This window comes from Prosopis cineraria, unplaced genomic scaffold (genome assembly GCF_029017545.1).
Source record: "Prosopis cineraria cultivar Desert tree isolate PC_DT_omini unplaced genomic scaffold, ASM2901754v1 PC9, whole genome shotgun sequence".
In the NCBI taxonomy this organism is placed as follows: domain Eukaryota; kingdom Viridiplantae; phylum Streptophyta; class Magnoliopsida; order Fabales; family Fabaceae; genus Prosopis; species Prosopis cineraria.
In genome coordinates, this window is record NW_026555340.1 from 29,102,819 (window position 1) to 29,126,626 (window position 23,808).

Consider the following 23,808-nt stretch of genomic DNA (forward strand, 5'->3'; position numbering starts at 1 on the left):
AACAAAGATGGAAATTGTAATTTAGGAGATCAAAAATATATTTTAACATACTTTTAACAAAAAATTAAAATTATCATGATGAACAAGCCCAGCACCAAAGTTCAACAAATGTATAAATTTTATAGAAAAAATTAATCTTTTAATCCTTCAACTTTTAAGTCACTTATATTTCAATTCCTCGACTATAATTCACTGCAATTTAATCTCTCAACTAGAACTCACTTACAAATTAATCCCTTAACTTTTATTAATTTTTTTTATATTAACTTATATTTTACATTAATGAATAAGAAGAGAATATTTTAAAATAATATATGAGCATTTTTTTACCTTTTTTATTTAATAAAAAAATTTAAAAAAATTTTAAAAAAAGGATTGAGTTATAAATAAATTAAAAGTTGAGGGACTGAATTCGAGACATAGCTGAAGAACTGAGTTACAAGTGAGTTAAAAGTTAAAGAACTAAAAAATTAATTTTCTCAATTTCATATTAGGAAGTGCTTTAGAAGGAACCGCAAGGCTTTAAAAGTACAACTATCCGTCAGTACGGCAGAATGCCGGAATCCGCATGCTTTAGAAAAATGCTATGACAAAACTAGGAAGAGAGAAAACATGAATACTGATAGCAGTTTATTAGATGTTCCTCTAATCTAATTAGACTTTTCAAGATCCAAACGTCAATAACCCAATTTTTGACCTAAAGCTCGTTTCCTACAGAGTCCAACGGGCATAACCGTAGACAAATGAATGGACATTATACATTTGACCCATAAGAAACTGGTGGTTCCTCAAAAAGCAATACAGATGATCAAGTTTTCTTGGAGCAGAACCATTTGGCGCTACTCAGCCACAAACAATGAATACCACAAGTAGCTAAATAAAGAAAGGAGAGCGGAAAATAATGAAGACCCTTGATTTCCCCGTCTGACCTACGAAACAATTCATACGCAACTAGCAAAACTTCACTGCGGAAAATTACGCTGTCTTGGCCTTTGGCTTGATTCGCTTCACCCTTGAATAGAGGAAAACCCCGGCAAGAGCTATGCCAGTCCCTGTAAGAATAAGAGGGGTGACAAGTTTCAGTAACAAGGGTGCCGATCAATGTTCAAGGAAACCTCAAAATGAGATTTAATTTAAATGCTGCCATCGGAACCAGAAAGAAGCAACTTTACCAAAAGCGTTAATGGGTGACACAGGTGTTTGAAAGAAGATGACAGAGCTCACAATAACCACAACCCGCTTCACACAATTACCCACAGAGTGGGTAACAGGTGACACCCTTTGTAATATCATGTAAGAAACCTGCGTAACACATTTACAGAGAATAAGCAATATTATCTTCAAAGAACACGGCTATAATGGATGAAAACCCCGGAGGCTTTTGTTGGTAATAACAAGTACAGAGTGTCTCTTCATAGCTTTGCTTTCTTTTCCCTCATATTACAAAATGGAAAAGCTTCGCCTTCTCTCCAATGACCATCACTATCCTTTCTTCTCGTCCAAGAAAAAGTCCAAGTAGTGCCCTAGTATAAAACATCGACCACAAAATTGCCAACATATACAGGAGGGGAGTGGAGGGATACCCCAGTAAGATTTAAGATTCAATGCAGACGATGTTTAATTTACCGTTAGATACTAGGAAGTAGCATCCGTGTCATTTGGGTCATTTCTCTTCAAATGACACAGATACAAGCACATTATTTGACAGCGTGGTTCTCCTACTGTCTCTTAAATATATTTTGACTATCTAAATAGAGGTTTCATTGAAATGAGAGGATGCTCAAGGGCTTATTCTATTATTTTAGAAAACCCAAAAACGTTTAAATCCAAATGTTGAAAGATGAAAGTTATACATATTAGAGGAAAACGAACCTGCTGATAAGCATGGAAACACAGTGCAGCAAGAAGTGATCTGATGTATATTTGTTTCACATTTATCCCCTGTCAAGAAAGATGACGTGATTACTAATTAGCATTCTGGACAAAAAAAGATGTCATTAGTTGTAACTTGTGACTGTCCTAACAGCCTGTGAAGTCAGCTCTGTAATTTCTGTTTTGTTTTCCCCTGCTTTCATTAAAAAAGGAAAAAAAAAAACGAAAGAAGGAAAGGAAAGAAAAAGAAAACGTAGTGATGTGCCATTGCCACTATCATTAGTTACAGCAATTCCACATTGATTTAACCACAAAGATACTCACCGCAGATTGCAGATATGCAGGGGTAAGCTTTACACCCTCCATGAATACAGCTACCGGGGCTAACATGAAGAAGGACATGACAGTTATTATTGAGAAGAGGGTTATATTGTCCATAGAATCCTGAGAAGAACAAGATGTTAGCCATTTTCTGTTTGAATGGTGAAATAGATTAAAAAAAAAAGAAAAAAAAAACTCTTAGAAGTGACAGATCAGTGCTTACATCTTTCTTAACCATGACTTTTTTGCTGAGAACATTGCGAGATTGATTTGTCAAATTGGATGCCATTGCACTCCAAAATCCAGCCCTTCAAAAAATTCCTCCAAAAAGAGGAGCACATTATTAGAATTTAAATGACCAAGTATTTCCCTTTCAAATCAGGCCACGTGGTTACATCTGCTCTCATTTTAGCCTAAACGATTAAAGACATGCTGCAGGATGCTTTACCAATTGAAAGAGGCCTCAGTAGCTGATGCAAGTGCCACTCCACCAACAATGGGCATTAGGGAAGCAACTACCCATAGATTAGGCAACTGTAGGAGACAGACACAGTGGATCAAGATGAGACAGTTCATTCCCAATGAACTCAGTGAAAACAATAAAGTTACTTAAAGCGAAATGTCAGTCTCACATACGTAACTATAGAAGAGTTGGAGAAAAATATTGCAATATTATGTTTCTCAACAAATATCAAAAAATAATTTAAAAAAATGTCAAGTTAAAAAGATCGAAAAGCAGTTACTGCACTACAAATATTAGTTAAGACATCAGGTTCATCGTTTCCATTAAACATTACCAGGGAGCAAAAATATATAGTAGTCTCACCTCTCCAAGAAACATGGCAGAAAGAACCACTGAAAAGAAGGGCTCCATTGCTTTGATTGTGTGAGTGAAAGACACGGCTACCTTTCCAAGACTCATATTTGTGAAAAGGTTCCCTAAGGTATGTACCAAAGCCAGTGGAAGTATCGCTGCAAGCTGCCAAGAAATCACTCGCAGTCAATAATACAATGCAGAAATTGTGCAATAGCTAACTCGGCATCGGTCAAACCTGGGCACCACTGATCTTAGGCCTTTTATATAGATTGAAACCCCACATAAACAATACAAGGATAGTCCCAACAGCAAATTGAACTGCAGTGACGGTGAGCGGGAAATGGAACACCTTCAATACCTGTGCAGATTGAAGAAGGTAACCTAGTGTCAGGTTATAAACAAATTTAGAGTATTCATCGAGAAATATATCTTCAAGGTTTAAACAAGCAGAATTCGCTCGTGTGGTGATTCGCACACAAAGAATTGCAATTTCCAGGTTATGAATATCCGGAAGAAGCCTCTAGAGACTATATATCGCATTCATCCGCTTTCAGTTGAACACCCACGGGTCACTCGCTTCCGCTCAGTTCCAATAATAATGCACAATACTGGGCAACTCTAAAAGGAGATTTTTCAGCCGCACTGGAATGCGAGACTTTGAACCAACGTTAACGGACATTGAATATGCCTTACAATTGCATAAAGCTCCGCCTTTTCTTGAAAAAAAGTAGACGGATAGACCCCAATCAAATGCAGAATTCATCCGTAACATTTCCACACAGATCCCAAATTGATAACACGTAAACATAAACGAGAAGAAAGAGCATAAGAGATAGATGTAAAATTGATTACCTGCTTGTTGTAGATGTTGAAATAGATATTGAAGAGGTACCAGAAACCAAACAAGGATCCGAGCACCAATGTGTTGGCCATACTATTGGATGCCTCACTGCTGCTCTCAGGCACTGAGGCAGCCCTGGCCTCGAAAGGAGATGCATCGGGATCGGAGGAAGTGAGTGTGGGGAAAGATGTCCAGGGCCTGAAGGGAAAAGGGGATGAAGAAGAAGCAAGTGACCAGGATCGGCGCGTGAAAGAAGTGGAAGAGCAAGCGACATTGGGTTTGGAAGAGGAAGAGGAAGAAGCAGAGAGGCGTATGGGATCGAAGCGGGAAGAAGTGCGAGGGCGAGACTTGAGAAGAGGAAGAGAAGGAGAGAGAGTGAAGGCTGAGCTCTGCATGCTGGAAGATCTGAATCAGAAAAGGAATGGGGGAGGTTGGGGCGAGCAAAAGGTTCTTCTTCCTTTTTCAAACACAAAAGCGCAGCCCTCGAAGCCTCCGCCCGACCATGACGCTGGGTTGGCGACGCGGTAGGTGAGGCCTATTCTTGCGAACCAAACTAGGATGCTACGAAATTTATATATATATATATAAAAGGTATTGATGATAAATATAAATTAATTATTACGACTAATTAATCATACGTCATGCTCCTTTCATTAAATAAAATATGTAGGTATCTCAATAAATTAATTAATTATTTTTAAATTAATATCATATTTTTATATTTATTTTTATTTAATAAAATATTTTATTCTTAAATAAATATAAAATAATTTATTTATATGGATGCTTTAAAAAATACAATAATTATATTTTAAAGCATTAAAAATTATTTATATTTTTTAAATATTTAATCTCTTAAAAAATATTTTACATCTTTAAATAAAAAAATATTTAATATTTACTATAGCATATAATCAATTTACGATATAAAATATAAATTTATAAATATATTATTTATAAGTCAGATTTTAGTTTAAGTGTAGTAAAAAATACGCGTAATTGTTAAGTATATAATATCACTGTATAAAATATAATCATTTTTTTAATGGGCTACTCACTAATTTCTCATAACTCGAGCTACGGTAAGAACAACCCCCATGCAAAGAATTAGAACATCACATAAGACTTTGTCAATGAAAAAATATTTAAAGTCTGTATTTTAAATTATAATAATAATTTTTAAATATTATTTTTTTACAGAAAATAAAAAACGAATCTTTTATAATCAAAGGATACTTGTAAGTTGTAAAGGCAAATATCCTTTAGACAGCCTTATTTTTTAATTTACTTTTTTTTTCAAGCACTGATCTCTTTCATCAATGAGAGTTTTTCTTTTTTTTTTCAATTATGTATCATACGATAATAAATTTATATATATATATATATTTTGAAAATGAATTTCTGTGTGAATAAAGATATAATTCTTTTTAATGTATTAAAATAGAATGGTTATTGTAAATATGTATGACAGATTATGTGTTGATTTCATGAGCGTCTAACAGTCTAAGGTCGTGCTAAAAGCGCGATCGGAAAAATGAATAGTAATGGCAGAGAATGACACCTGAAATATCAAAAAGCAACTTTGATATCTTCGGGTGTTCTGTAATTCTTGCGCATTGTATAAAAGCAAAATTGAGTTGCATTCTTCAATGGCTAATGCTTCTGTTCTGATGATACACTTAATGAAATCGATATGCGTTGGCATTGACGGTTTTTGGCATTCATCAAAACAAAACATGGATCATGTGCATTACCCACAAAATTTGAGATAAGAATGTAATCATCGTTGTTAATAACAAGATTTCTTGTGGAGTATAAATAGATTGAGTTTCGTTGATGCAGATTGATACTGATGTTTAATCAATCTATTTCACACAAACACGCATAATTTAGTTGGAGCTGTAAATTTTATTAAAAGTCATAAATAATGTTGATTTACATCATTTTTGTGTAATACGTTAGGTGTATATCTTGTTAAAATAATTATTTTAAATAGTATAAAAGAAACATGTATATTTTTAATGAATTAAAAATGAATGTGAACTATAAATCGAATAACTGTTTTTTTTCTCATAAAAATATCTTTACATAGTATTCTTGTTTTTTAATTAACTCGTAAATATATATACATATATATAACCTTGCACCCAACATTTTAAGCATTAAGTAATATACAATGTGAAAATTACGCCACAACACAAGCATATACCATAAGATCAGTGGTATTTAATTATAGTATGGGATACTTGGCCACAACGTTTTCATATATATAATTCTGCAGATGATCAAGCAATCCTCCCCCCTCCCCCCTCTTATCTCCTCAAAATAACATCTAGCATAACAGAACACATTATAATTGTTCGCATTATAATTGTCCGAGTCTCTGAGATCTGAATTCGGCAATTAAAAATGCTAAGCTTGAATATATGCTCCCCTCTCAAAACTCATTCATTTCAAATCCTGCTAGCAAAGAAGCAAGTGATGTACATTTATAAATCTAAGGCTGTGTTTTATTCCCCTGTAATTGAGTAGCTATTCATGGAGTCCTTTTTAATCTTATCTTGCTTCACTCGTCAACCCTCTTCCGCCCTAGAAAGGGGCCATCTATAGATCTCTATTTCACCCTTCAACTCCTCTCCTTGCAAATCACCATCACCATTGTTCCTTTGTCCATCGTCCAAGATTGTCTTTGTTCGACGCTATTTGCAAATCTCGAGTTCTTCTAGGTTGTGAAAACGGTTCTAGTCATCACGGTTCTTCATAGTGGTCGACTGCTTCATATGAGTAAGATGGTCCGTATGTTCGCAAAGGAGATTTTGGGTCTGGTTGCCAATGTTCATTCTTTGGCAGATCAAAGTTTAAAAAAAAAAAAATCAAAATTTTGAAAGGAGCATTCTAGTTTTTCCTACTTTAGATATGTTTTCAGTTGACATTATATTAATGTCTTATTTTTATATCAAACATCCTTTATAACTCAATTTTATTTCAATTTTAATTTTAATTTTAATTTCAATATCAAAACTAAAAAAGCTCTTCCATATATCAAATGAGGTCTAGTTTAATATATTGACAAAGTAAGAACAATCCAGCAAAAATACATTGCCAATGCCTAAGTTGTTCACAGTAACATGTAGCTTTATAAAGAATTGATAGCCACCCATCGTCAGGATTATACAAGAGGTTCAAGAATTAAACCTCCATGTTGTTAAATGGGGACAAAAATAGTTGTATGTTGTGCGGGTTTATTGTCCGGTATGGTGACGTATGCTTACATTGTACATGGGGGTCCCCTTTCACATGGGAAAGAGTTAGATAGAATATACAAAAATAAATAAATAATTGACAGCATCTGTGATCTAAGGCGATATAGTAAAAAAATGGCCAAGGAATCTAAAAAATGTTAACGGGGGTTTGGCCGTTCGAGTCTTTTCCATTTCACTTTCCTATTTATTTCACATGGTAAAAACAAACAGTTGTCTCCATCATCTCCATCAGATCAAAAATAAAAAAAAGTGATCTTTACCCCCCCAAAAAAAATGATAGTAAATATTCTTGAAAAATAGATATCACGGCATATTTGCCCTCCCAGGACATGAATACACCGCAACTCAATACCCAGTTTCCTTCCTCCTCTACAATGTCGCCACCTTTCTTCTTCTCCCTCCTCCTCCCCTTTTACATGAAGCTTCTTACTCCAATGCATTGGGGAGTGGAGGAATTAGAACAGGGCTTAACACTATCATTTCAATCTCACAATGGTAGTTTTCTGCCTTCACCCAAAAGAGTCGTTTCCCATCTTCAGGTGAAGAGTAGGGCGAGAGTGCTCTTCAACTTTGAGATCCCCGAATCGGAAACTTGTTCTGCAAACTTATGAAACAAGAAATGGAAATCGAGCACAGGAAGAAGAAGGATGAAGCGAGTAAGAAGCCAAATCCAGCAGCTGCAGAGCACCAGAGGCCAAAGCCTTTTCTCCGTCTCAATCCTGCAAACACGTTATGTTTGAGCATCTCGGAAAAGACATTGTCTGGAAGTACAGGCGAGGGAACAAGTAACGACAAATCAAAGGAGAGGAGGAAGAAAGATTATGGCGTTAATGGAGGAGGAAGAAACTGAGATTGATGGTTTCGGACCCCAAATATGTCATTTTAAAAAAAATTAAAATGACGGAGAAGTTCTCATATACTTTCAAATATTTATCTTTATATTAACTTCATATTTTTACATTTATTTTTATTTAATAGATACATCATCTTAAAATAAATATAATATAATTTATTTAATAAAATATTTAAAAATAATAATAATTATATGTTAATGGAGTAAAAATATTTTATATTTTTTAATATTTAATATCTTAAAAATGTTTTTTTTTTTGAAAGGAGGGTATCATATTTCATTATATCTATTTATCATTTATATATTTTAAGAATATCTATAGTCATCTTTTTAAAAATTAAACAGGCATAAGTGTGGCTCTCGCTTGAACTTTGAAGTTACTATTATTTCTCAAACATCACAAAATAATGCTCCCTCCTGTTATATTTACAAAACACTATTTAAAAGTAATTTTTAATTTAAAATATAAGATATATTATAATAATTAAATTATTTTTGTAATTTTATTTTTTAATGAACTTGAAAGTGTTTAACATAATTGTATCATAATTTAAAATTAATATTAAAAACAAAAGTAGATCTCACTTTTATAATATAAAAAAAAATTAATTTTTTTTGAGTTACGTGAAATAAATAAAAGTATCTTATAATAAATATTGAAAAGAATATAAGTTAAATTATATGTTTGGTCCTCTAACTTTATACTCCCTCAAAATATTAATAGTTTTTAAGAAAAATCTACAAACCAATAAAGCCTTCATTTTCATAAAAATAGATACTCTCTTTTATCTTTATTATATAATATTTTTAATCATTTCACATATTTTAAAAAAATTATTTTTTTATATCATAAAAAAGTGATATACACTTTCATTTTTTTCTTGACTTTAAATAATAATACAAGATGTTTTATATTTTGAACTAAAAGTTACTTCTAAAATGCATCTTATCTATAGAACCAAAGGGAGTATATTGTTTTCTCTTTTTATTCATAATCTCAATTATCAAGGCAATTCATGATGAGCGAGAGGTAAATTTATCTAAGAATCTAGGTTAATAAATATAAAAGTAAAATAAAAAATTATTTTTACATGTATTAGGTTATTTATATTTTAAATTAAAATTAGCTGAAAAAATGTTTACATTTTAGATTAGAGGGAGTATAAAGTTTCAATTTTCTCTCTTAATTTGATAAAATATATTTTTATTTTTGAACTCTAATTAATTTTAAATGATTAATATTGTGACAATAATTGTTATTTTGAAAAAGCTACATTTAATAAATCAATATTTTAAGATATTGCATTAATATTAAAAAGTTTAATATAAATATTTTTTATAATAAAATTAATAATATTAAAATTAAATAATTAAAAATATATTTTATAAAATTAAATATTAAAATAAAATATTACTCCTTCCATTTAAAAATGTAAGGTATTTTTTGAAAAGTTGGATGATTAAAAATGTAAGATATTTTTAGTATTTCGAGATGTAATCATTGAATTTTTTTTAAAAGTGTCCCTATTGATAATAATTTTATATTTATTATAAGATATTTAATAGAGGTAAATATAAAAAGATAAGATTAGTTAAAAAAGTAAATAATTACTTTATTAAAAATAAAATTTAATTAAAAATATTTTATATTTTTAAAGTGAAGGAACATGCAAAGCTAAATGGTTAAAAATTATAAATTAAAGAAAAAAAATGCATGCCAAGTTGCCAACATAAAATGGGCACGTGGATCTCGGTGCACCAAAGTTTCGATGCCATTGTTGTGGTTCAGACACAATCCAAGACAGATATTGGTTCATTTTGATTTGAAAGTCCTTAAATGTATAATGGCTAATTTGCCTATCCAGGCAAAAACCCCCCAAAAGAATAGCGTAGCCCGAGAATATCGTTGGCAGCCTCAAGAAAACTTGGAGAAACAAGATAACAAGGAGATTCCTCAAGCTAATACAGTTAAAGCTGCCGCCACGATTGGATTTCTTTCGCATTTTTTCCGGGAATTTTTTAGAGCACTGAAAAATCTCGAGACTATTGCAGCACAGGGCAATGCAATCATTAAGTTCCAAGGCTCTCATGGATTTGCGTTTGCCGGGTCGCAGGGGAGCTGATTTCTTCGGTACCGAGACCCGAGTAAAGAGGAATTGGGTCAATTGCAGGAACCTGAAGGGAACGAATGGAATCGTAGCTTGCACTGCAGAGAGGAATGAGAATGGGAGAGGGGAGAGTCGTAGTACGAGTCAAAGTGCGAGTCCGAGCTCGTTTTTGTCTCGAAGCCACACCTATGCCCTCTTAAAACAGCAAATGGAGCGCGCTGCGAAATCCGAGGTTAGTGTTCAATTAGTTTTCTCGTCGGATAATTTCCTTCGGATCGAATGTCATTATATTTTAGTTGAAATTTCCTTCTGGCTTGTAGGACTACAAGGAAGCAGCGAGGATTCGTGACTCGATTAAATCATTTGAAGAGGAGGAGCCAGTTTTGCGTTTGCGGAGATTAATGAAAAAAGCAATTGCTGACGAGAGGTTCACGGTATCTACTTGTCTCTCAGCCTTGTTTTCTCCCAAGCTTCAATTAAATCATTAAATATTGATTATGTTTTCAATGCAGGCAGTGTAATTTCTCATTTTGTGAAGTATGTACATTTATTTTATGGCTGAGTGAAATGCTATGTTGTCAATTTTGTTTTAGTTTTCATGACCATGTTTGAAGGTTTACTTTGCATTACACTTTGGTGCTTATTGTGAAAGAAATTTTATAGAGAAGGCTCATTCGTTGTTCCTTTTCTTTTAATCAGCACATATGTCATCTTTCATTTCACGGAGATAGGGCATGCATGATTTTACCGTAAATCCACCTTTTGAGTATCTGTTTTCGTTTTTTCAAATAGGACGCGGCAAAATATCGCGATGAGCTTAGAGAAATTGGTCCACACGGTCTCTTGAAATGTTCCAGTAATGCAACAACCTTGGTATGCCCAGTACTTGTTTCCACTAGCAGCTCTTTGTTTCCCAACCTCTTATTTTGTTAAATATTAAATAGTGTGTGGAGGACAAGTGCAATCAGCCCAAATAAATGGTCATTCATTAAGATAATTTACTACCGAATGCATGGTTACATCTATATTATTTAAGAAACTGCATTCTTGTGACTAAATAAATCCAAGCTCCTAAAATTAAATTTCCACTTATACAGGGAATCAGGGTTCAAGTTAGAAGTGTATATATAGAGGGCAGAAGTCAGCCTTCAAAGGGACTCTACTTTTTTGCATACAGAATCAGAATTACGAACAATTCTGACCGCCCTGTTCAACTTCTTAGAAGGCATTGGATTATAACTGATGCAAATGGGAAGACAGAAAATGTCTGGTGTGTTAATTATCTTTTTCTTGGCAATCTTTCTTCTTGAAACTTTCTTGGTGCTTTTTATAGTTTAAATCCGTGGCCATTCAAGTTCAACATAAATCTTGTACTTTTTTTTTTTTTTCCAATTATGACAGGGGAATGGGAGTTGTTGGTGAGCAGCCTGTAATGCTTCCTAGGACTAGTTTTGAGTACTCTTCAGCATGTCCCATAAGCACACCGAATGGTAGAATGGTAAGACTCATTTTATGCTTTGTTCCTTTATGTAAAATTTATAGTAAACTAATGATTTACACTTCTTGAAAGATTATTTTTCTTTAAATTTAATCTTCTAAAGATGAAGTCTATGTCTTTAGCGTCTGAAATCACTCTTCTTTCAATATGGTGTTTCAAATGATAAGGCCTCTCAATTTAGTCCCCAGACACTTGTATTCCATATGAGCTAGATGATTGGATGCATCTCTTCTTTCTATTATCTCATGACAACTTGTTTATTACCACACATTGAATTGCTGTGGATGCCATGATTTTGGCTTAAAGGGAGGAAAATTGAAATTAACTCCATATTAGACTCTTTTAACTTGATTTAGATCCACTTGTTACATCTGCTTATTTTGTTCATGAAGCATGATTATTTTAACCATCAAGCGTTACCTTTTCCAGATACGTTCCTTTCAACAGAAAAACGTGCCTCAAGTCTGGTTGTCATTATTATAATGCAGGAAGGTGACTTTGAGATGATACACGTTGATAGAATAGGCTCATCATCATTTAACGTGGCTGTTGCTCCCTTCTCGCTCTCTCTGCTTGGAGATGATGATGGTCATTATATTTGAGATAGAAGTGCAGCATCATCCTCGCAGATGTGCCAGATTGGCATACAGAACATTTAAATACGCAATTTTCTTTTTTAAGTGAAAAATATCTGGTACTTAGGAATAAGTGCTTAGCAAATGTTTGTACATAACGTGTATATCACAGGCAGTTCAAATACTACTGTGTTTGGAACCAACGCCGTACCTCTCAAAAAAAGGAGAAAAGAGAAGTTCTTGTGTAATTACTTTGAGCTTTTTTGTTATAAGATGAATGAATATGATGCCATTTGAAGATTACATTGTAATGATGCAATGGGAAGTCAGAAATGCTGTGTGTTTAATTACTTCTTGGCAATCTTTCTTTCTTGAAACTTTCTTGGTGCTTTTTATATGTTTAAATCCGTGGCCATTCAAGTTCAACATAATCTTGTACTTTTTTTTTTTTTTTCCAATTATGACAGGGGAATGGGAGTTGTTGGTGAGCAGCCTGTAATGCTTCCTAGGACTAGTTTTGAGTACTCTTCAGCATGTCCCATAAGCACACCGAATGGTAGAATGGTAAGACTCATTTTTATGCTTTGTTCCTTTATGTAAAATTTATAGTAAACTAATGATTTACACTTCTTGAAAGATTATTTTCTTTAAATTTAATCTTCTAAAGATGAAGTCTATGTCTTTAGCGTCTGAAATCACTCTTCTTTCAATATGGTGTTTCAAATGATAAGGCCTCTCAATTTAGTCCCCAGACACTTGTATTCCATATGAGCTAGATGATTGGATGCATCTCTTCTTTCTATTATCTCATGACAACTTTGTTTATTACCACACATTGAATTGCTGTGGATGCCATGATTTTGGCTTAAAGGGAGGAAAATGGAAATTAACTCCATATTAGACTCTTTTAACTTGATTTAGATCCACTTGTTACATCTGCTTATTTTGTTCATGAAGCATGATTATTTTAACCATCAAGCGTTACCTTTTCCAGATACGTTTCCTTTCAACAGAAAAACGTGCCTCAAGTCTGGTTGTCATTATTATAATGCAGGAAGGTGACTTTGAGATGATACACGTTGATAGAATAGGCTCATCATCATTTAACGTGGCTGTTGCTCCCTTCTCGCTCTCTCTGCTTGGAGATGATGATGGTCATTATATTTGAGATAGAAGTGCAGCATCATCCTCGCAGATGTGCCAGATTGGCATACAGAACATTTAAATACGCAATTTTCTTTTTTAAGTGTAAAATATCTGGTACTTAGGAATAAGTGCTTAGCAAATGTTTGTACATAACGTGTATATCACAGGCAGTTCAAATACTACTGTGTTTGGAACCAACGCCGTACCTCTCAAAAAAAGGAGAAAAAAAGAAGTTCTTGTGTAATTACTTCTGAGCAACCAGGAATCTGGACTCTTGGTTGTTTAATAATGGATGAATGAATATGGGGGATGCCATTTGAAGATTACATTTTGTGAATGGTATGGCAGCCAGTGCTGTATAGCGTCTTTATGGAATATTAGCTGTGCTTGTGCTCTAAAATTTAACTTCTATCTTTCTTGCGTTGTTTGTTTGTTTGTTTGTTTGTTTTTTTTTTGGGGTGTTTTGATTTGGGATTTGTTTAAAGTTGAAGCATCATTGGAGTTCCACAATTGCTGGGGAGAGGAAAACCGTCTTCACGAGGGAAGCATGCTTGGTGGTTGATTGGATCTTCAAGGCTTTAGTAAAGAAATTGAGTCGCAACAACTTGGTTTTGAGACCTTCACTTCCTCTTTCAACTACTTTTGGACGCTGTCAGGATTGGGCTCCATGATTTAGGATGATGCTACTTTTATGTTTCTGACTTTTGGTAGTGTTTTGCTGTGTATTATTTGTTTCGGTGCTGGCGTTTGCAAACTGCATTTTTTTTTTTTTAATTATTGAAGTTTCGTTTTCTTTGCTGGCCCCCCAAAAACGAAGACAACTGTGGTTCGGGGGTTAAGCATGCACTTTACTTTTTTCAATCAAACAGGAAGAAAGAAATTCTATTGGCATGGTTAACTAAATATTAGGGACCGTAGAGTAGCATACTAATTGTATTCATAATTACTCTCAATTCTTATTGTAGGGTACTTTTAATTTTTTCACACATTAAAAGGTTATTTTTTTTATTTCATAAAAGAATGATATAATTTTTTTTTTTACCCTTGCCTTTAAATTATGATATAATCTACATTAAATAACTTCATGTTAATCAAAAAAGAATAAAATTAAAAAAATTTATTTAATTATTACAAAATATCTATATTTTGAATAAAAAAATGCTTTTAAAATGTGTCCTACAAATAGGATCAGAGCAAGTAAACATATTCAATTTTCTATGTAATATTCATCACTTGTAAATAATGTAATCAATTTTCTGTAAGTTTTGATATAGATATTAATATATATGTGTGTATGTATGTATATGTATATGTATATATATTTTAATAATTTATTATATTATAACTATCTTTACACGCTACGTAGCCGCTTGTCTTGTTGTACTTCACATCTCTCTGTAATAAAATCTGTGTGTGGGTGACTGTGTGTGTGTGAGCGAGCGAGGGAGATTCCAATTATACCCGTGTTTTGTTTTGTTTTCGTTTTCTGAAAGAATACCCGTGTTTCGTTAAGACGGGGTGAAGAGCAATATCTCGAAATTTTATTTACATTTGTACACGCATAATAAATTGCTCTTAAAATAGAATGAACAAAAAGTGAAGTGAGCAACGATAAAGCTTTTGTGGGAATTGGGGTAAGCCAGTGGACGAGGATGACACAGGATGGGCATAACGCGTCCATCTAAGAGGTAAGCCTGGTAATGGGGAGGAAGATAGTGTCCACTAAGCAGATAAAACGAGTCACGGGATGAACTTTGCTCTTTAGCTTATAGATCATTAATCATCTCAGACATAGAATAATTATTTGTTGATGTTAGCTGTTTAAGATACGTTGATCAGCGACCAGTCAGGAGGATAAAATCAACAATAATAAATTAAAGCTAGATCTTAGAGTTCCTCATCCCATCCCATCCCCAATTTTAAATGACCATACAAATTCTTCAGATTAATAATCACATCTCTGTGTAATAAAAATTAACTTCTATTCTTTTTTTTTTTTTTGGGTGTTTTGATTTGGGCTTTGTTTAAACTTGAAGCATCATTGGAGTTCCACAGTTGTTGGGGAGAGGAAAACCATCTTCAAGAGGGAAGCTTGCTAGTAGCGATTAAATTGAGTCGTAACAACTTGGTTTTGACTTTTGAGACCTTCAATTCCTCTTCAACTACTTTTGGACGCTGACAGGATTGGGTTCCATGATTTAGGTTGATGCTATTTTTATGTATTTGATGTGTCTTATTTGTTTTGGTGCTGGAGTTTGCAAACTGGTTTTTTTAGTAATGAAATTTGTTTTTCTTTGCTGGCCCCAGAAAAAGAAGATAACTGTGGTTCGGGGGTAAAGCATGCTTGCTTGCTTGTACGGTGGCCCGCGCAAGCGAGAATTTAAGAAAGGCCTTTCTCATACTCGTCCGATTTATTATGCTGAGTGAACTTTGTCCCTCTTTTTTCAATCAAAAAGGGAAAAACCTCTATTAGCATGAATGCATGATTAGCTAAATTACTATCCTTGGTATAATTAATTTTCGAGCCTTGTTCATCAGATAACTGCTATTAACTCAATTGATCACTCTAAAACATACAGGTTTTTAATGCTCCACACTTCTACCCCCTTCTGACAGTAAGCCTTGGACGAGAGTACAAGACATTGCCAAGTACGTATGTGCAATGTGGCCATTAGGTGTCGGTTCAGTGTCTTTTCTTCAAACCACATCTCCTGGTTGTTCCCACCCCACCATTGTGAAGGTAGGAGGGACTCGAATGAGTTCTCACCAAGAGAGAACCTGGTCCTGACATTGATTGATGCAAAAACTCCCATTATTATACCACTAAAATACTTATTTCTTCTCTTCCAAATCTTCGCAGCAACCTGTAAACAAAGTACGCATAGGGAGATCCACTCAAAAAACCAGTACGCCGAGGGAAAGGGTTGTCAACTTTCAGAGCATATTCATCCCACTTACTCTCTACCCGTAGCTTCCTGGTGCGTTGGTTCACAACCAACGAGGACGTTTCTGTTTCGACAGATAAGAGTATACCTTACAGCATATTCATCCCACTACCTATTTTATTATTATTATTATTATTATTATTTTGAATGATTAATGCCATGACAAAACCGTACAAATAATATCGATCAAATATGCCAATATTTGGAAAGTTTCTACACCCTAAAGGTGGCTCTTCTAAATTTTAATATATATTATCTTATTTGTTAAAGGTTCAATACAAAGTATGTATTTTATTTCTTGATAACTTGCTATACATTGTCTGATCTTCTATATCCTTTTTTTCTCTTACAGTTTTTCTTTCATTTTCCATGTATTTTATTATTGTTAGTGTTTAAATCTTCAAAAGCAAACTATTTTAAAACAAAGAGGTAACTATAAAACGTCATTGAAATTGACAATATATAAGTCTTTTGTCTCAATACAATATATATTATAAATAATATTATTTGTGAATTGATTTGAAAATTTTGATAACGTATACTCATAGGTTCTCTATGGAAGACGATTGGAAACTGAAGGGGGGATGAGATTTGATAGCCTCGACAATGCTTGGAATTTTTGGTTGCTTATGGTGGGAAGGTAATTTGGAGTTAGGAAACAATACATTAAACACAAAAAAGATGAAACGATCGGGGTAGTTATATTTGTTTGTTGTAAAGGAGGGTTGAGGAAAGAAGACAAACGAGATTATAAGACCAAAAATCCTAGACCAGAAACTAGAACAAATTGTAAAGCGAGGATAGGATTTCTCAATGTAAATGGTAAATTTAAAGCGCATGATTTTGTGGAGGACTATAACCACATTCTTCAACTAAAAGAAACGTCCATATGTTGCTGAGTCAATGAAAGATTTCTAAAACTCAAGGCCATCAAATTGATCAGGCAAATGATGTTGGTTTGAAACAAAAGAAGTCATTTGATTTGCTGAGTAAGCAAGCAGGGGGTAGACGTAAATCGAGTGTCACTCAACTTGATCCAAAAAATTATCTTCAGACTAGAAGACAAAGAAGTTTGGAATATGGGGAAGCAAGTTATTAATAGAATATGTCTAGAGTAAAGTGGTTGAATACTCTACATTCTATCATTCTTATCAAATGGATTCAAAAGAACTTTTAGCTAATGTGTTATGGGCATAAGCAAGAATAATGATTGATTAAGAGTATTTTGGTGATGGGATCTCACTTGATGCTACATCCATTGTACTAATAGTTTGCTTAGACCATGGCAATGTTCTCAGGATTTAATCATCATCGAGGTGCATTGATTTTCGAGGTTGCTATATTATATGATGAAACAGCAGACTCATATAAGTGTTTATTGGAGACATTTTTAAAGGCAAATAAAGGGAAAATGCCTTAGACAATTTTCACTGATCAAAATCCAACAATGGCCAAAGCAATTCAGGAGGTCATGCCTAATATTTATCACCAATGTTTTAAAAGTTGAACTCGACACTGAATTGAAAAAGCCAACGATCTCAATTTTTAAGTTCTAACAGGATTAGACTAATGATGTAATGATTAAAAAAAATAATATTAATTATATATATAAAATAAATATAAAAACAAATCTATAATATGTTAATAAAATAACATAATGTGACCATAAATTAACAATATTATAAATTATAATTTTATAACTTATTAAATATAGATAGATCTTAATTAAATTAAATATGAGTAGACTCAAAATATCTGTATTTGTAGTTATAATTGTTAATATTTTTATAAAATAATGTCTCAAATCATATTTTATGCATGTGAAGTATCCAAAAATAAAATTGGCTTTTAGCAAGTATCTCATTTTTGAATTTTTTAAATTTTTTTTAAATATTATGTTTAAAAACTGTTCCGATTCCCTATTCAACTCTAATTTTTCGGTTTAATAGTGGCTCAATTTTGGTTCAATCTACCTCAATCATCAAAAAGATTTTTTTGGTCTAAACCTAGTCGTTAATGACTCCGATAGACTGCCCCACTAGTCCAACCATTTGATTTAGTTCGATTTTTAAAACAATGCTCATTACTCTATGTTCATGGCACTTGAAATAGAATGGTAGCAAGCACCTAGGAATTTTGATGAAGGATGAATCTAGTTTTGTAAGTGATTTTTGAAAGTGTACTTATGGCTATAAGATGAAGTAGAATTTGAATAAGGTTGGAGAAACCTTCTTGAACAGCATGATGTGCATGATCATGATTAGTTGCAAAGATTATATAACATTAAAGAAAAATGGGCATGTTCGCATGAATAAGATTTTCACATTGGGAATGCGAAGCATCTAACTACTTGGTGAAAGTATCCATGCGGACATCAAGACCTTGACAAATACAAGGTTAGACATTGTCAATTTTTTCCCGCGTCTTGAACTAGTGGCTGAAGAAAAGCATTATAATGGATTATATTGCAGTGTGAATATGATGCTTGTTGATAAGGGCATATTTTATAGATAAATATATATACATTTTAAATTATATTTGATCATTTAATTAAAGGAAGAAAAAAAAGTCAAAAGATGGAGAGTTATATATATATATATATATATATATATATATAATATGGAAAAAAAGAAGACAGGGGCGTAGTTGGAGATCAAGATAGTTAAAGGAAAAACAATGTTATGATATTTTAAAAAGATTATGAAATATTAAGTGCAAGGTATTATAAATAAGGCTCCTAGATACTTTCAGTCCCACTGGGGTCAAGGTCCGTTGGTGGCCAATACTCAATTTTGGGAGTCTTGGAAATTTTCTGGGAGCAATCTCAAGTAGAGGAGCAAGATTCATTCTTTTATCTTTTTCTTTATGATTTGGGATTTTAATTCTGTTTTAAGTTTTATTCCTACATATTGTTAAACTTCCAGTTAGGGATAGGATGTAGCCTATATAGGATTGATTTTTTTTTTTAGCATCCTTGTTTTATTTGAACTTCATGAATACTTATTTAAATTTATATTTATTTTAAATTATATCTATGTCTCTTATTCTTCATGTTGATTTTATGATTGGCCATTTATAGGTAATCTCGATGAACTAGGAGGTGAAGAGATAATTTAAATATTGAGAAATAAATACAAATAACTAAGTTATTGGGGATAGTTTTAAAAAGTTTTGTCATTTAGACTATAGCTTCATAATTTAATTAGTTGTTGGAGTATTATTGAAACAAATTTAACATTTATTAAAAAAGAACTAATAATTTAAAAAATATTAATATACTTTAGGAATAATTGTCAATATAATTGTAAAGAGTCAACTCAAAAGTTTTAATAACACTAATAGGTGAAATTTGATTTCTAATGCTCTCCTGGTTGGATCAACATTTGTTTATTTTATTCTTAGTTTTCAAAATTGTTATTTCCATCCTAATTTTACATACTAAATTTAATTGGGTTAGTAAATTTTATCCTTTTGGTGGATTCGATTGGAATACTCCCAAATTGCTCATCTGCCATTGACAAGCTTGCATTTTCTTCTTCGATAGAAAGCTTATTTGCCATTCTCGGTGCCGCTTTCTATCACAAGCCTAGTCCAGTAAGCCACCATTCTATGTCTAGAAGGATACGAATGTGGCTGTTCCGCGTCAAAGAAGAAGATGAATGTGCCTGTTCTGTTTCTGGGAGCAATCTCAAGTAGAGGAGCAAGATTCATTCTTTTATCTTTTTCTTTATGATTTGGGATTTTAATTCTGTTTTAAGTTTATTCCTATTCCTACATATTGTTAAACTTCCAGTTAGGGATAGGATGTAGCCTATATAGGATTGATTTTTTTTTTTAGCATTCCTTGTTTTATTTGAACTTCATGAATATTATTTAAATTTATATTTATTTTAAATTATATCTATGTCTCTTTTATTCTTCATGTTGATTTTATGATTGGCCATTTAGAGGTAATCTCGATGAACTAGGAGGTGAAGAGATAATTTAAATATTGAGAAATAAATACAAATAACTAAGTTATTGGGGATAGTTTTAAAAAGTTTTGTCATTTTAGACTATAGCTTCATATTTAATTTAGTTGTTGGAGTATTATTGAAACAATTTAACATTTATTAAAAAAGAACTAATAATTTAAAAAATATTAATATACTTTAGGAATAATTGTCAATATAATTGTAAAGAGTCAACTCAAAGTTTTAATAACACTAATAGGTGAAATTTGATTTCTAATGCTCTCCTGTTGGATCAACATTTGTTTATTTTATTCTTAGTTTTCAAAATTGTTATTTCCATCCAATTTTTACATACTAAATTTAATTGGGTTAGTAAATTTTATCCTTTTGGTGGATTCGATTGGAATACTCCCAAAATTGCTCATCTGCCATTGACAAGCTTGCATTTTCTTCAGCGATAGAAAGCTTATTTGCCATTCTCGGTGCCGCTTTCTATCACAAGCCTAGTCCAGTAAGCCACCATTCTATGTCTAGAAGGATACGAATGTGGCTGTTCCGCGTCAAAGAAGAAGATGAATGTGCCTGTTCTGTGTCACAGAAGGAGATCGATCGTTCTTGGTGCCTCTCACAAATGATATCACAAGATTCAGTTTCAAGATATGGGTAGTCGTTCCAGTTAACGGAGATGATGGACGCTGTTCTATGGTCTTGGAACTGTTGGTGACGGCATCACTTCTCTTCATCGCTAGGAATGCAATGCACAAGTTCATTTTTGCCTCAGCAAAATGGGGACCGTTGGATAAGGAAGTATTATGTGGACGGCAGAGATCGCGTACGGAGAGAAATATGGAGAAACGTCATGAGAGAGATACGGAGTGGTAATGTAGAGAAAATGTCGGGAGAGGAGATATTTTCTCTTCATCTTTTTCTCCCTACGTGATCTCTCCCGTCCACGCACTACTTCCTTTATCCAACGTTTCTCACTTTGCTTACAAGGCAAAAACGCTCCCAAAGAATAGCGAACCTCAGGAATATCGTTAGCCGCCTCAGAAATTAAAACTTGGAGAAACATATAAAAAAGAGATTTCTCAAGTTAATACTTTCTCCATTAAAAATATAAAAAAATTTTAATTTGAATCTCATCTTTTAATAAAATATTTACTTACTTTTAAATTAATTTTATATTTTTTATATTACCTCTATTAAACACCTTACAATAAATATAAAGTCATTTATCAGTAGAAACACTTTTAGAAAAAGACAATGATTATACCTGGAAAGACTAAAAATGCTTTATATTTTTTAACATCAAACTCTTTAAAAAATACCTTATATTTTTAACGAATGAGTACATGTTAAAGCGACTACTACAATTGGATTTTTTTAGCATTTTGTCTGGGAACTTTTGAGAGCACAGAAAAGTCTCGAGACTAGTTGAAGCGCAGGGCAATGCAATCCAACGCTCTCATGGATTTGCATTTTCTGGGTCGCAGGGGAGCTGATTTCTCCCGGTACCAAGACCCGAGTAAAGAGGAATTGGTTCAATTGCTGGAGCCTGAAGAGAATGAATGGAATCATAGCTTGTACTGCAGAGAGGCATGAGAATGGTAGAGCGGAGAGTCGTAGCACGAGTCAAAGTGCGAGTACGAGCTCCTTTTTGTCTCGAAGCGACACCTATGCCCTCTTAAAGCGGCAATGAGCTGCTTGCTGTGAAATCTGAGGTTAATGTTTAATTAGTGTTCTCATTGGACTGCATGGAAGGAAGCAGCGAGGATTCGTGATTCAATTAAATCATTTGAAGAGGAGGAGCCAGTTTTGCATTTGCGGGGATTTATGAAAAAAGCAATTGCTGACGAGAGGTTTATGGTATCTACTTGTCTCCGAAGCTTCAACTAAACCATTAAATGTTGATCATGTTTTTGATGCAGCCTATGTAATTTTTTTTATTTTATGGCTGAGTGAAATGCTATGCTGTTCATTTTGTTTTAGTTTCATGACCATATTTGAAGGTTTAATTACATTACACTTCGGTGCTCATTATGAAGGAAATTTTATAGAGAAGGCTGTCTCATTCATTGTTCCTTTTCTTTTAATAAGCACACGTATCATCTTTCATTTCACGGTCATAGAAACATGTACTCTCCCTTCATTTTTTTTCTTTTTTTTTTATCGAAATGATTTCATTTATTATATATATATATATAATTATCACTTGTTTTTTAGTTATAAACAAAAATATTTTAACAAGCATTTATTACAGTTTTTCTAAATTATTTCTTATAAATTTATAATTTTCATTTTACAAGCCTTATTGTGATTAAATATAAGGGTATTTTAATTTAATTTTTTATTTTCAGATATAATTATTTTAGTTAATTTTTTTAAAATTATGTGAGATAGTAATGTTCTCTTATACACATGGAAACGAAGGGAGTATGATTTTACATAAATCTACCTTTTGAGTATCTGTTTCCTTTTTTCAAATAGGATGCGGCAGAACACGAGGAGCTTAGACAAATTGGTCCACACGATTTCTTGACATGTTGCAATAATGCAACAACCTTGGTACGGCCACTACTTATTTCCATTAGCAGCTATCTGTTTCCCAACCTCTTATTTTGTTAAGTATTAAATAGTGTGTGGTGGACAAGTGCAACCATCCCAAATAAATGGTTATTAAGATAATTTACTACCAAATGCATGGTTACATCTATATGATTCAAGAAACTGCATTTTTGTGACTAACTAAGTTCAAGTTCTTAAAATTAAATTTTGCTTATACAGGGAATCAGGGTTCAAGTTAGAAGTGTCTATATCAACAGCAAAAGTCAACCTTCAAAGGGGCTCTACTTTTTTGCATACAGAATCGGAATCACGAACAATTCTGACCGCCCTGTTCAACTTCTTAGAAGGCATTGGATTATAAATGATGCAAATGGGAAGACATAAAATTTCTGGTGTGCTAATTATCCTTTTCCTGGCAATCTTTCTTCTTGAAGCTTTCTTGGTGTTTTTTATATATAGTTTAAATCCGTGGCCATTCAAGTTCAACATAAATCTTGTACTTTTTTTTCCATTATGACAGGGGAATGGAGGTTGTTGGTGAACAGCCTATAATGCTTCTTAAGACTAGTTTTGAATACTATCCAGCATGTCCAATGAGCACACCAAATGGTTGAATGATAAGACTCATTTTTATGCTTTGTTCTTATATGTAGAATTTATAGTAAATTAACGACTTACTCTTCTTGAAAGATTATTTTTCTTTAAATTTGATCTTATAAAGATCAAGTCTATGTATTTAACCTCTGAAATCACTCTTCTTTCAATATGGTGTTTCAAATGATAAATTAAGCTCCATATTGGTCACTTCTAAATTGATTTAAATCCACTGGTTATACCTGCTTATTGTGTTCACCATCAAGTGTTACCTTTTCCTGATACGTTTCCTTTCAAGTGAGAAAATGTGCCTTAAGTCTGGTTGTCTTTATTACAATGCAGGAAGGTGAGTTTGAGATGGAACCTGTTTGATAGAATAGGCTCATCATCGTTTTTCATAGCTGTTGCTCCCTTTCACTCCTCTCTACTTGGAGATGAGATGGTCATTATAATTTGA

The 23,808-nt window shown here is 33.0% G+C and overlaps 2 protein-coding genes, 1 long non-coding RNA gene and 1 pseudogene across 4 annotated transcripts; 3 read left to right on the plus strand and 1 right to left on the minus strand.

Moving 5' to 3' along the window:
• Positions 1-606: 606 nt before the first annotated feature.
• Positions 607-4,393, minus strand: LOC129319195 (triose phosphate/phosphate translocator, non-green plastid, chloroplastic-like). Its single transcript, XM_054964187.1, has 9 exons — positions 3,863-4,393; positions 3,246-3,368; positions 3,020-3,172; positions 2,642-2,727; positions 2,417-2,501; positions 2,197-2,316; positions 1,873-1,941; positions 1,173-1,302; positions 607-1,052 (listed from the first exon to the last, which is right to left on the minus strand). The coding sequence occupies exons 1-9, from the start codon at positions 4,244-4,246 to the stop codon at positions 976-978; spliced, it is 1,227 nt and encodes a 408-aa protein (XP_054820162.1). The 5' UTR covers positions 4,247-4,393; the 3' UTR covers positions 607-975.
• A 5,392-nt stretch (positions 4,394-9,785) lies between these two features.
• LOC129320767 (uncharacterized) lies at positions 9,786-12,347 on the plus strand. Of its 2 annotated transcripts, XM_054966361.1 has the most exons (6): positions 9,787-10,307; positions 10,396-10,509; positions 10,868-10,948; positions 11,173-11,345; positions 11,477-11,573; positions 12,062-12,347. In XM_054966361.1, the coding sequence occupies exons 1-6, from the start codon at positions 10,029-10,031 to the stop codon at positions 12,173-12,175; spliced, it is 858 nt and encodes a 285-aa protein (XP_054822336.1). In that variant the 5' UTR covers positions 9,787-10,028; the 3' UTR covers positions 12,176-12,347. The 2 variants fall into 2 exon arrangements, with proteins under 2 accessions (XP_054822339.1, XP_054822336.1); XM_054966364.1 differs by lacking the exon at positions 10,868-10,948 and having other exon boundaries at positions 9,786-10,307.
• A 240-nt stretch (positions 12,348-12,587) lies between these two features.
• Positions 12,588-13,620, plus strand: LOC129320999 (uncharacterized). The gene is made up of 2 exons (XR_008595871.1): positions 12,588-12,712; positions 13,203-13,620. It is a non-coding gene; the product is annotated as an uncharacterized LOC129320999 (long non-coding RNA).
• Positions 13,621-20,768: 7,148 nt separating this feature from the next.
• On the plus strand, positions 20,769-23,808 carry LOC129319738 (uncharacterized; annotated as a pseudogene).